The sequence below is a fragment of the Lacerta agilis genome, chromosome 6 (genome assembly GCF_009819535.1).
Source record: "Lacerta agilis isolate rLacAgi1 chromosome 6, rLacAgi1.pri, whole genome shotgun sequence".
NCBI lineage: Eukaryota > Metazoa > Chordata > Lepidosauria > Squamata > Lacertidae > Lacerta > Lacerta agilis.
In genome coordinates this window covers 23411928-23425340 of record NC_046317.1, presented here as the reverse complement: position 1 = coordinate 23425340, position 13413 = coordinate 23411928, and the positions used below count along the sequence as shown (strand labels likewise).

At 41.7% G+C, this 13413-nt stretch overlaps 1 protein-coding gene across 1 annotated transcript in view; it reads left to right on the top strand.

Moving 5' to 3' along the window:
• Positions 1–13413, top strand: part of BTBD8 (BTB domain containing 8) — a 43988-nt gene that overhangs the window by 3600 nt on the left and 26975 nt on the right. The window contains exon 3 of the mRNA XM_033151099.1: positions 12267–12562. Within this exon, the coding sequence (XP_033006990.1) occupies positions 12267–12562 (296 nt within the window). The remainder of the gene's footprint in view (positions 1–12266; positions 12563–13413) is intronic.

Here is a 13413-nt window from a genome sequence, read left to right as displayed (position 1 = left end):
GTGGGAGACATGGAGCAAGGCCTCGGTGTTTGGTCTCTGTTCCTTGTTCCAGCTCTCTCACACCACCGGAAGTTACTGGTTGCATATCCAATAATTTACGCACCATCCTTTTTAAATAATTCATAAATTTATAAAATTACTTCAATTTGGTACATCAGAGAGGTGGCAGAATGCCCTCGATCTGAGACTCTGAGGCAGTGTTAGAAACTCAGATATATAAGCTAATTGCCAAATGGCACCTAAAACCTAAGTTACGATTGCCACAATGGAATGTCTAGGCACCTTTTTGCAGTTGAACTTGCTATTATTATTATTATTATTATTATTTATTAATTTCTCTACCACTTTATATTTTTAAGGAAAAAAATCTCAAAAAGGTTTATAACACATTAAAAGATCAAATAAAACAACCCAGTATAAAACAAATGCAAGCTTCCGGGAAACTCTTCAGAACCTTCTTTAAGTGACATTTGGCTTTCCCCATATTTATTTACTTACTGCCCCATAGCAGAAGAACTATAGGAAGTCAGCATGGTGTAGTGCTTAGAGTGTCTGACTAGGACATGGGAGATCAGGGTTCAAATCTGAAGCTCACTGGGTGACCTTGGAGTCAGTTGCAACCTCTTAACCTGCCTCACAAGGTCATTGTAGGGATTAATTGAGGAGGGGGATGAGCCATTTACTTTGGAGGAAAAGGTGAGATGTAAATGGAATAAATAAGTAATTCTTCTGACCCGCTTAAGGAAGCTGGAGGGGCCAGCCAGATGGAGCAGTCATTTGCCAACCTCCACATGGTTCCGAATGGACCAGCACCTGGTGCCTGGCTTATTTCTGAGGTCACTAGAGGGAGTTTTAGCTCATCCTGAGGTTGTCTCCAAGTGTGCCCCTTTATTTTGCCCCATACAAGTGAATGGTTCCAATTGCTGTACAGATGTGTAAAGCCCCCCAGTGTTGGGGATGCTAGAATCCTCCTGGGGTGGGTTACTAAGTGTCTTTGCACAAATCCAGCACCTAGGAGAGCTCATTACAATATAGAGGCTCCCTTTGTGGCTGTGCTGAATGTTATGCTCGTCATCAAGACTGGGTAATTTGTCAAAATCAAGACACGTTCTTAGATAATTTTCTGGTTCTTTAATCCTCTCCTTTAGAGGATTGGTGTTCCTCAAAGGACGCAGGGCAGGTCACTTTTTATGTGGCCCAGAAGCCAATTGCTACATGAAATGCGTGAGAAGCGGGACTGATGCTTTTATTGCTCTTGCTGAGTGGGAGTCTCTTCTGTTGACAGGTTGCTTCAACTGAGGTTAAGTGACATGGCCGCTGAGAGCCTGTGGTATATTGGAGAACTGCATATTAGACATTCCCTTTGTAATGTAAAGAGTGAGCAGCATATTGCTTAATTAAATGTGATCTTCAGGCCTGCAGGGAAGAGGCTATGCTAATTCAAGCTACTTTTTAGAACAGACATCCTACTTTTTCAGAGATTCCCAGGGAATACCACAGTTTTTGATTACCAGATTATTATTATTTGCCCACATTTAGATGGCGCAAAACAGTAGTTACATCAGCTTTACAGGTTAGAGGTAGAAGACCGTGAGTTCCTATTTTAATTTTAACCACCCTGCTGTAATCATTCCGCGTTTTCCTACCGAAAAATAAAAATAAATCCATTCTATTTCTTACCCTTCTGTCTTGTAAACTTGACAGTGTTCTGGTTTTTAGTAGGACTTGTGCAAATCTAAGTGTGAATGCCATTGGCCGTGCCACCAATTGAAAAGGAGAAATGCTGTTCTCACTGTGCGTACAGCTTGACAAGTAAAAGATTTTTGTCAATTCCAATTAGCAGCTGCATAATTGAATGAATTGGCGCAATGCAGGAAGCTTTGGAAAAACAGAGCAATGGAATTTTTACTCTTCCCAACAGACAGCAAAGGCAAAGGTTTGCATTACAGCTGTGTGTGTGAAAATAATTTCCCCCTGTATTCTGAAATACAAATATGCAAAAGCTTTCCAGAGAACTTTAATAACGAAAAACCAATAGATTGACAGGACTATCGTTCAAATTTAGCATTCCAATTTATATAGCAAATAAGCTTATTTATCACTAAAAATAATCTCTTGTGAATATGTCAGCTGAATGAAAGTAAAAATTTCAGTATATTTGCCATCTGTCTCAGTTTGACAGGCAGTTTATCAGGAGCAGGTACTCGGTTGGTTTGCAATATTTGGAAACCAGTGTTTTTGCTGTGGTTATTAGCAAAGAGTTCTGCTTTGGTTCTTTGTACCAAGCCTCTGGTGTTAGAGTGAAGATGCAGGATTTTGAAATGTGTGAGACTTTGGATTTGCATTTTATCCACATTGGAGAAATTTGCAAGTGTAAAATGATGTATTCTTCCCAACAATTAAATTTTCCCTCTTTGAGAAATAGAGAGGTCTTGCTAACATTGCCAAGTCATGCAGGATATTTTTTACACAACTGTAACTGAATCCTGAGTTCCATTGGCTTTTTTCACAGGAGTACTGCAGTGCAGCAAAAAAAGCTGTGGTCAGAAACTATACTACTATGCTAGGATTTGCAGAAGAAAACTAGTAACATGTGTTTATGCAAATATTTGCAAGTCTAGGCTGTGATCCTTATCTACACTATAACGTTAACAGAAATTGTAAATGTTGGTAATGCTGTAAGGTCTGATTATATTGTTAAGTTAGCCCAGTTTTGTTGAAATTGATTTCAGTCTTTTTGTACAGTTTACTTTTGCGACTCGGAGTCTTTAAGCATAATTGAATTTCCTTATCGCTATCTGTAGCTTGCGAAATGAAACAAAATCTATATGAGGAAATAAGGATTTTTATCAGTTTCAGCAGCTATTAGAGGCAGTAATCCTATTTCTGGATTTTTAATTTATTTTGGGGGCGAAGGGGTATCTTCTATTTCATCCTTGTGTCCTTCAGTAAAAAAAAAAAGTATTTAAAGCTTTGTTTTTCAAACGCCCGACTTATTTTAATTCTTCTTTGAAAACATTTCTTTTATTCTGTCTTAATTGTTTTCCCATTCTTCAAATGTTCAGGAAGATAAAGCTTACGATGCAGTCCTACATATGCCTACTCAGTATGGTATGTAGGATTGTAGCCTTAATTTCAAATTTGACATTTTTAGTGAAAAGCGTTTGCAGTTGGAGCCTCATTACCCCATATAATCAACATCACTCAAACCGCAAATCCAACATATTTCTTTGAGTCTCTTTGTCTATTGCTGGTGTCCTCTTGTTATAAATACAGTGGTACCTCGGGTTACAGATGCTGTACCAGTTCCTGACAACAGATTGTTCCTGTCCATCTGAACTTCTGGTTATCATCAAGTTTCTTGGTAGATTCAGAAGGTACTTATTTGCACAGTGCTGACTCCAATAAGAGCGCAAGAACTCCTTTTATCCAGAGCTGCTGGTCAGTGGCGACAGCCTCTTGTTACCCTTTCCTACCCATTGCACTCCCTCACCAGCCACTGAATAGTTCCATCCGTTAGAGTGTGGTGCTGGTAATGCCAAGGTTGCAGGTTCGATCCCTGTATGGGACAGCTACGTATTCTTGCAGGGGGTTGGACGAGATGATCCTCAGGGTCTCTTCCATCTCTACAGTTCAATGATTCTGTTTGGGACAGGTTGGTCAGACTGAAGAACCGAGACAGAATCATCTGCTTTAGAGAGCCCTACAGTAGCAGCCCGTGTGATGGGGCACAGCTGCCTTCCGAACAGGGCTGTCCCTGCTGCTTACCTGGGTGTGCGTGTTCAGGTGGCAGGAGCACTGGGTTGGTTCTGCTAGTGCAGCTGCACAGTCCCAATGTTGCTGTTCCATCTGGGTGATCTGCAGTGATCATGACTCAGCCTAACCATGTGGGCTGCTCCTAGGACCAAGCATCATCATCATCATCATCATCATCTTATTATTTGTTTGTTTGTTTGTTTCATTTCTATACTGCTTTATATTTTTAAGAAAACTCAAAGTGGTTTACAACGCATTAAAACATCAAAGGAAACAATCCGCAATAAAACAAAGCCAAACATAAAGTATACAGTCAAAGCAACTTAATTAACAGGAAAGCCAAAGATTTCAAAATAAAACATTACAAAGGAGGTCAACTATAGAATATGTATTTAAAACAAACAAAGATCACCAAAACAAAAACATACATTTCATTTTTTTAAAAAATACTTTTATTTATGCAATTTTAACAGCTGTTACACTCGCATCATACAGTATCCATCACTCCTCTCTTTTCCAAAGACTTCCCAATCCATTTCTCTGTGGCATTCTAGGGAAATCTTAATCTGCCGCATATCCTGATATTTCACCCATTATAATCTCAAGTCTTCCATTTTTGATGTTATCTGCTGCTCATATGTTAACTCGTACTTATAGGTTAAATTATGTATTGTACCCTCTAAGATAATACCCAAAATACCTCCACTCCTCTGTAACTTGTCCTTATTACTTAGTTTTTGTGGTCATGGTTCCTAATTCTCTGTATTTGATCAATGTGTTTGGCCAAGTTTCCTTCGTGAGTATCTCTTCTTCTTTTCATTTTTCCGCATATACTACAGTATTCTAGCTGCAGCAGTCACATACAGAAAGATATTAAGTGCCTTTTTTGGAATGTTATTGCCTATCATGCCTATGAGAAAGGCCTCTGGTCTTTTGGGAAATGTGAGTTTTAGGATCATTTCCCAATACTCTAGCATATTTACATGACCACCACAAATCAGCTTTAATATTCAGTATCGGTATCAATCTTTATTTTGGTCACAAACCAGCATAAGATAAAAGCATATGGTTAAACTGAACACATCAGAGTTAAAGCAGGTAAGGGGTAAAAACTAATAATCTAAAACATTTCAAAAGGAAACATAAAGTCAAATATAAAATGCACATAATTTTAAAACAGCATAATTACCAAGAGAATAAAATATTAACATAAGCATAGAACACGTCTGCTGTTGCTGCCAGTTGTGCCAATGGTGGTTCATGGTGGTTGGTGGCTATAGAAGCTCAGGCTTGGTGGCCTGGGTCTGCACTAAGAAACAACCAATATATATTGGTTGCATATTGATATTGGCCTCAATGTGTCACCTGACCCCCACTGAGCAGAAAGCAATAATACCGTCTACAGTTTTTTTTCCCCCTAGAATAAGAGGTGCAGGAACTCACACCTTTTTGGAACGGACAACCCAAAGTTTTTGAGTTTTTGTGTTTTTAGACAGTCTTTTTTTCTTATACAGTGGTACCTCGGGTTAGGAACTTAATTCGTTCTGGAGGTCCGTTCTTAACCTGAAACTGTTCTTAACCTGAAGCACCACTTTAGCTAATGGGACCTCCCGCTCCCGCTGCGCCGCCAGAGCACGATTTCTGTTCTTATCCTGAAGCAAAGTTCTTAATCTGAAGCGTTATTTCTGGGTTAGCGGAGTCTGTAACCTGAAGTGTCTGTAACCTGAGGTACCACTGTAAAAGCAAGCCTGTGTCCATGTTTGTAATTTTCTGAAAGGCAGGACTTCTGAAGGATTTTTTTTTTCATTAGTAGCTGCTATCGGGAATCGGTCTGCTCTAAGAGAGTGAAGGCGACATAGGTTGTTTTCCACAACACAGCATGTTATTCCCGATGTGCTTCAGTTGTGAGATCGGTGAGTGCCGCCTCCCATGGCTAGGTCAATGCAGCAGGGAATACTGCAGCGTTCTTGGGCAGATACGGAGAACTCCACAAATATTAAACATTTATTAACCTAGCCAATTATAATAGATTGAAACATACAGAGAACTCTCCCTACTTCAAAAAGGACAGAAGCTTCTGAGTTGCATTAAAATACAGCTTACAGACAGAGCATGAATACATAGTCTGCCTGCTTTCTCAATTCTGCTGTATTTCTGTCCTCCTTTTTATATAGACATTTCAGCTTCCTGTCTTGAGCAGCTTCAGAATGGCTGGTATTGTTTAGTTTGTTTACTGCTAAGGCTGTCATTCCTTTTAGCTTCTGTTCTACATGCTATTTTTAAAGTTATTGTTTGTTTGTAATGGAAAAATTCAAAGTGATGTATACCCTGTCTCCGAAAGAAGGTGCATGGAAGTCTTAACGCCGTTTCGTTTTCCTCCTGCTCCATAATAGAGATGTGTAGTGTAGCTTTCAGTCTAGCAGATCCAGAAGAAATTCTAGGATCAGCTATTTTGCGTATGTGGAAGGCCCATAAGCACAGGATTGGATCATAGGGCCATCTAACACAGCATTCTCTTTCCTGCAGAGGCCAATCGGATGCCTCTGTGAAGGCCAGAAGTGGAGCACAGAAAACCAACAACTCTCCCATCTTGTTGTTTGCCTCTCTCACCTGCAGTAATTGGTATTTACTGCCACCTTTTGCTTCATCCGCCCAACACTGTCCATTGCGCCTCCGCAACCCAGACTTGCCCTGCTAATATGCACTATGCTGGTGAACCTTTCCTTAACATTGTCATCTCCTAGTGTCAGTTTCACGGCTAAATTTCCTCTACATACATACCAGGTCTACTGCTAGGAGTCTTCAGTCTGCAGACAGCAGAAGTTACGCTCCATGGATTCCATGCTCTGCATCTTTTGCAGAGAAGGACTTTGTTTTCTAACTCAAAAGCTACCGCATCTTGCTGCAAATGTTCTGTAACCATGTAAGAGATCTCTAAGCTGCCTGTTATATTAGCCAGGGCAAGTATATGAAAGAAGGGTCATTCTGGCAGGAGCAGACTTTGGTAATCTTTCGTAATATGGCACTCTGTGCAAAGCCAAAATTTGACACCCTCAAAGGGATCTCTTCAATTATGGGTCTTCTCAAATTTGCACCACCTTGGCTGGGCCCCTCCATGCGGGGGAACCTCCCCCCCCCTGGTATCACCCTAAATCCGGCGTTGATTCCAGACTCTTTCTTTCTTTGACTGAAATGTTATGCTTTCATTATTTCTAATGAAACCTTAGTTAATAATCCTGTGCTCTTAACTGGAGGAGATTCTGTGTAATCTTGTCTCATCCCACATTAACACCTTTTGTCTTTTTGGCCTACTTGCTGCAAAAGTATGTGTTTAACTTGAGGTGGACGGGATAGTCGGAGGTGGAAAGCTGGCAGCATTTCGTTGACCATCTCTGCCTGATTATGAAATGCTCTTCCCCAGAGAAGCTTTCCTGGTGCCAAGCATGATGTATTTTTAGTGCCACATTAAATGACTTTAGATTCTTAGGGTCTATTAGTTTTTACGCTTTATTTATATTCAGTTTCTTGTTGGACTACTGGTGAATGAGTGTGTTTAACAGGATCTTTGGAGAGTTTTAAATATTGTTTCTATAGGTTGATCTAAGTCTTTGGACAGAAGAGCAGGGGAAGGGAACAGTGAGATGCACTGTTGTTTTAACCCAAGAGGCCTGAGGTAGCCAACATGGAATATTTCAGGTGTTGCTCAATTGCAACTCCCATCAGCCCCAGCCAGCATGGCTGGTGGTCAGGGATGATGGGAATTATAGTCCAACAACTGGAGGGCACTATGCATAGCTGTCAACTTTTCCCTTTTCTTGTGAGGAATCCTATTTGGAATAAGGGAATTTCCCTTAAAAAAGGAAAATGTTGACAGCTATGGCACTACGTTGCAACAGTTGGTAGCGTTTGCATCATTTGGGTCTTTTAGGGTGAATGGGTAGCTGTTTTTTTCCATATTTAGTAATCTCCAGGTATTTGGTGCTTCATTTGTTTTCTATTTTTTTTAAAGATGGAGACAGCTTGTCAAATGTGTGTGGAGAAGTGCAAAGAAGAGAAATAGGTGTTTGATTCAGAGGCAAATGCACGTGGTGTTGTTTGGGGGGGTAGTGACTGAGGGAGGCTGAGTTCACAAAAACATGGCACTGACCCCCTATTTAAAGGTGCCTCTGTATGCTCCCAGGAGTTTCGGGTCATCTTACAGAAAACCTGCATCTTGTCTTTTTCTGCAGAATGATTTGTAATTCAAGGCATGTGGGTAAATAGAGTGATTTAAATAAAAAAGAAGGTTGACCCCAGTGTCTTTAGGCAGAGCATGGGACAGAATCAGACCTGCTTTCCCAAAGTTGTTTGAATTCTCATGGGCAAAACACAACTCCAGAATCCAAAGACGAGCTATGTAATGCTGCTTCTCCTCCCTCTTCCAGCAAGAAGCATTCCAATTGGAAAAGCAGGGAAAAAGTTAATCTTAAACAAAAACGGGGGAGCAGATTTTGTGGGGTTAAACTTTTAAAACGACAAGTCCTCTTCCCCATAATCCTAGAGCCACATTAAGAGAGGGGAAGGAAATAGACTTCGTTCTTCCCTTCCCCAAATGCTGCACTTTCCCCCAAAGAATGAGCAGCAGCTGTTCAATCTATGGAGGGAAGTAAGGGGGTACCCTTGGGGGACTTGGTCTTTTGAATAAACCTGTGCCCCCTTAGGCAATGAGAATCAAACTTGGACTTGTCTTCACAGCTTGCGATCAGTTTATTGGTCATGCTAGAGAGTGACAGAATATGTAGAAATGACTATTTCTCCTTTCCTGCATAGGCCAAAGTCATTATTTGTTTATTGCGTTGCTGGAAAGCCTGTCAACCCCACAAGTGATGATCAAGATTTTAGCAGTCCAGTCAGCGTACTCTCCCAAAGGGGAGAAGAATTTTGCAACCTTAATTTAGATGACTGTCTGATAACGGAGTGTTACAGCTTCCTGGCAGGAAGATTATCTTGTATTTTCCTGGAATTATTATAAATTGACTAATAAATACAGACAAGTTTCATCTGATTGCAGCGCACAGTTTAGAATGTCTGTCTGGAGGTCGTTTTCAGAACAGATTTGGACAAGAGTGTTTATGCCTTAAAGGACACGGCATACTCTTTAACACTCCATAAATTCATGCATATTGCCAAGCAAGTCTTTCAAGGAAATAGTTATCTAGAAGTCTTCCCCCCAAAAAGTAGCCTGAGTTATTTAGCTACTTGGAGGCAATCCTGTTTTTCTTGTTTTTTCTTGTTTTTTCTTGTTTTTGCCCTTTATGGCTTTCTTGAAGGTTGCATGACACTTTTGTCTGTCTTGTTGTAAAAGACTTTGAGAACTGATGAGGCTATTTTTGTTATCGTTGGCAGTAAATGAACGCTTTAGAGGGGAAAACCAGGAAGCGATCCAGAGGGTTGCTCATTCTAAGTCTGCATCACAGGATCTTCAAGTTTTAATCTGGCACGTTTGGGTCATGCTTTTTTCCCTGTGCATATCCACATGCACCTATATTTTATGTACACCTTCTCTCGCTAGGTCTGCTTGAATCTGATTACTCTGGGATAATGTGGTTCTCTTTCAAATGCACAGCTGCGAAAACTACAAGGTATAAGGAAGTAGGCGAGAAGGGTGTCAACGTGGGTTGAAGCATGGGAGCCACTGAAAAAATCCACCGGCCTTGGACGGAGCTACAGAAAAACCTTTTCAAAAGGCACCGTGTCCTTAGCAAGCAGAAGAGAAAGAAGCACCGGATTGTAGGTGCTGTAGTGGATGAGGGACTCATCACCATTAATCACTTAAAGAAACGTAGTTCTAGCTCCCGAGCGAACATTACCCTCTCTGGGAAAAAGAAAAGGAAACTGCTGAAGCAGATCTGCCATTCCACAAAGGAGAAGACAGAAATGCAGGTTGACCTTTTCCAGGTCCAAATAAAAATGCCCAGAGTGGCAAGTGGAAGAAGAAGAAGAAGAAGAAGAAGAAGAAGAAGAAGAAGAAGAAGAATTGGGGGGGGGGGGGACAGCTGGCCCAGATGTAGAGATGGCAGAAGTGGAGCCTGCAGCAGAACCAGGGAGCTCAGATCTTCCTTTGCAGTCTTAAAGCTCAGTCTCTTCACTCTCTTTTGTTGCCTGCTGGCAGAACTCGGGTTAGTGGCAAGGGCCACGGCTACAAAACCAGGAAAGTCATAAGGATTTGGCTTTGAAGCTCTTTAACCCCATGGACTTTGATGTGGCTAGATTTCTGTTTAAAAACACACATAGTCTTGAGAGGTTTGCTGGACAGGCTGCAACTGTCATGTTCCTTTGGCTCTCCAGATATTGTTGTACTACAACTCCCATCATCCCCTGGCCTTTGGCCATCTAGATGGGGGCTGATGGGAGTTGAGGTCCAACAACTTCTAGAGGAGCACAAATTCCCCATCCCTAAACTAAAAGTAAGGGTGAGGGACATTTTTTTTCTGTTTGATTGCATGTTGATGTTGGATGGGGTGTCAGAACAAAAGTGGGTAGGGCTATAGCTGAAATGCATAACATGGATACTGTGTACACATGCAGACTTTCACTCGTCTTCTGTCATCCCCCCCCCAAACTATGGGGCTTGTTGGGGGTAAAGCATTTTGGGTTGTGTGTGCACTTAATGAAGACTGCAGCTGAGGAGGGACATTTTCTGCTCAAAGATCTCTCACACTCCACTGCGGTAAATAGGCTGGAAAGCAGTCTTCATTTGGCACCAATGTAGAAGGTTTTTCCCCCCCAAGCCTAATTTTGGGGTACAATTGGATTTTTGGCAGATGTTCCAGGGTTGAAATATTGTCCCAATAAAATAGCAGAAAACAAAAACAAAAATAAAAAATAAAAATGCACAGCTGCGAGTTTGCTTTTTAAATAGGCCAGAAAGTAACGGGGGGGGGGGAGCAATCCAAAAATGGTTACAGTTGTAGTATGATCTCTGTTGCGTGCGTGGACCCTCCCTGCAGAATAACTAGTTTCTGAAACTATTGAATCGTTCTAAGTGATTGTGCGTAGGAACATAGAAAACTGCCTTATACTGAGTTAGGCAATTGGTCTATTCAACCCAGTATTTATCGCACGGTCTGGCAGTGGCTTTCCAAGGTTTTGGATGGGGATTTCTCTCCCAGCCTCACCTGGAGATTCTGGGAATTAAACCTGGAACTTTTCATCTACCATGGAGGTGTGGCTCTTCCCCCATTATCAAATCTGCAACAACTAGTTTCTTGATCAGCAATTGGTTTCCTTCGTCAGCCACTTTCAGAGAGATTGGGAACGCTGGGCCGGTCTTGAATTGCCCATCCTTTAAAGCTGCCTTTTTATTTCTAGAATGACAACTCAGAAGCCAGATGCCAGAAGCCTCATGGACCAGGTTTGGTTCAGGGATGTTGCATTGTAAAGTACTATTTCTCTAGCAGATGTGCTATTAGGAAAATACACTTTTAAGATGTACGTGGGAGATATTTTTTCTCCTGGTTGAATTAATTTGCGATTGCTGCTGTTTTTAAAATGTCTTGGATTTTTGAGTACTCTGTGTATTAAAATATAATTAGGTTTTAGTGTTTGGCACAGCCTCACTTACTCAAATGATTGAGATGGAAGGGCAAGTAAAGCAATGTATTGTGGTATTAGATTTCAATTATAGGGCAGGGTTCTGTTTTGCTACTTGTTTTGGCTAGCTACCGTATTTTTCGCTCCATAAGATGCACTTTTTTCCTCCTAAAAAGTAAGGGGAAATATCTGTGCGTCTTATGGAGCGAATGGTGGTCCCTGGAGCTGAATAGCCCAGGGGCCAAAGGAGGATCATGCTTTTTGTTTTACAAAGAGAAAAGGGGGTGTTGAAAGTACCAGCTCAGCAGCTGATCAGCAAGAGATCGGGAGAGAGATAAGAGTCCTGGCTCCCTTTCAGCCCCGCCCTCCTTTGTTGAATGTGCTGCAGAGGGAGGTTGTTTGTTTCCCCAGCAACATGTGACTGGCTGATTAGATTATCTGTCTGGAAACTGTAGAAAAGACTCCCTTTCCTTTAGAAGCTGCAGAAATGTGAGTTGAACCCCATAAAAACAGGGCTTTTCCTCTTTGCTTTTCCCCCTTTGCAAAAAAAGCTGCAAAACTTTTAGCTGATCCTCAAAAAACAGGGCTTTTCCATTTGCAAAAAAAGCTGCAAAACTTAGCTGATCCTAAAAAAAAACGGGCTTTTAGAGGAGGAAAACCAGAAAAAATATTTTTTATCTTGTTTCCTCCTCTAAAAACGAGGTGCGCCCTATGGTCCAGTGCGCCCTATGGAGCGAAAAATACGGTACTTAAGGATAGGCACCATTAACGTCACGAGATCTGGTAGTCAAAACCACATTTTGAATTATGCAATGCATAAAACTTTCTATGAAGTCTGATCCTTTGCAGGCGTCCTCAGAGGCAAGTCCCATTGAAGTCAGTGGGACTCCCTTCCAAATAAGTGTGCATGGGATTACAGCCTGACTCTCTCTTCCTAGGGTCGTGTATTCATCCGGAAACGTCAAAGAGCCTGAGCAAGCGATTCTCAAGAAAGAAATATCAAAGCCTAGCTCCACAAAGGAACATGAAAGTGTGGACGTCAGCAATCTGCAGAATGGTGAAATATTCGCTGGACAGTGCCTAGAAAATCATGAAAGGACATCTGGTTATCAGTATTCCTTAAGCGGAGCCCTAGAAACAGAAGCTGCTGCTTCCCCTTTTATTGCAAATGAAATTACTGGAGAAGAAGCTGCTGCTGCTGCTGTTGATGCTAAAGGCAATGCAGTTGTGTCAGGTGAGGTTAAACCGGTGGCGTTTGGATTTCCTTTTGTTACTTAAATGCCAGTGTGGGTTTGTTAACCATCTGAAACAAGGTTTGCCGTTACTGCGCTCGCAATGTCGAGTTTAATATTCTTCGCTGCAACTTGGCTCCTGAGTAATGAGCCTTGCGTTGTTTAGACAGGACTGTAGGGATGTGTAGCCACAGCAACTCTTACACCCACCTATTGTGTAAGCGTGGAGATGCTGTAGCGTCGAGCATTTTGTGGAGTTACGGAGTTTGCTTAAAGCATTGTTAGCTCACTCTTCCATTGGAAAGGTACCCCGAGGCTCACACAAGATCAATAAAAACAATAACCAAGGCATATTGTAAGCCTGCAGGCAAGATGTAACAGTGCAATCCTACACATGTCTCTTCAGAAGTCCTGGTGAGTTCATCTTTCTCCAAAGTGGGTTTAGGATTGCAGACCATTTCCCACACATGAGAACCGCCAGCCCATAATGCCTTTGGGCTCAAGCTCCATTTATTGACCCTCTTCCACCCCACAACTGTTCAGATTAGGGTCGGGCGATAATCTGGTTTTCAGCATTGTGATATCACCAGCTAGACACCATGATATACTCATATACAGTGGTGCCCCGCTAGACGAATGCCTCACTAGACAAAAAACTCGCTAGACAAATGGCATTCGCTAGCAGAAGGCTGCCCCGCAAGACGAAAAATCAATGGGGCTGCCTCGCAAGACGAATTTTTTTTTAAGCGAAAACTAGCGGTTTTGCATTGGTGCTTCACAAGACGAAAAAATCGCTCTACGAAGACACTCGCAGAATGAATTATTTTCGTCTAGCGAGGCACCACTGTATCAC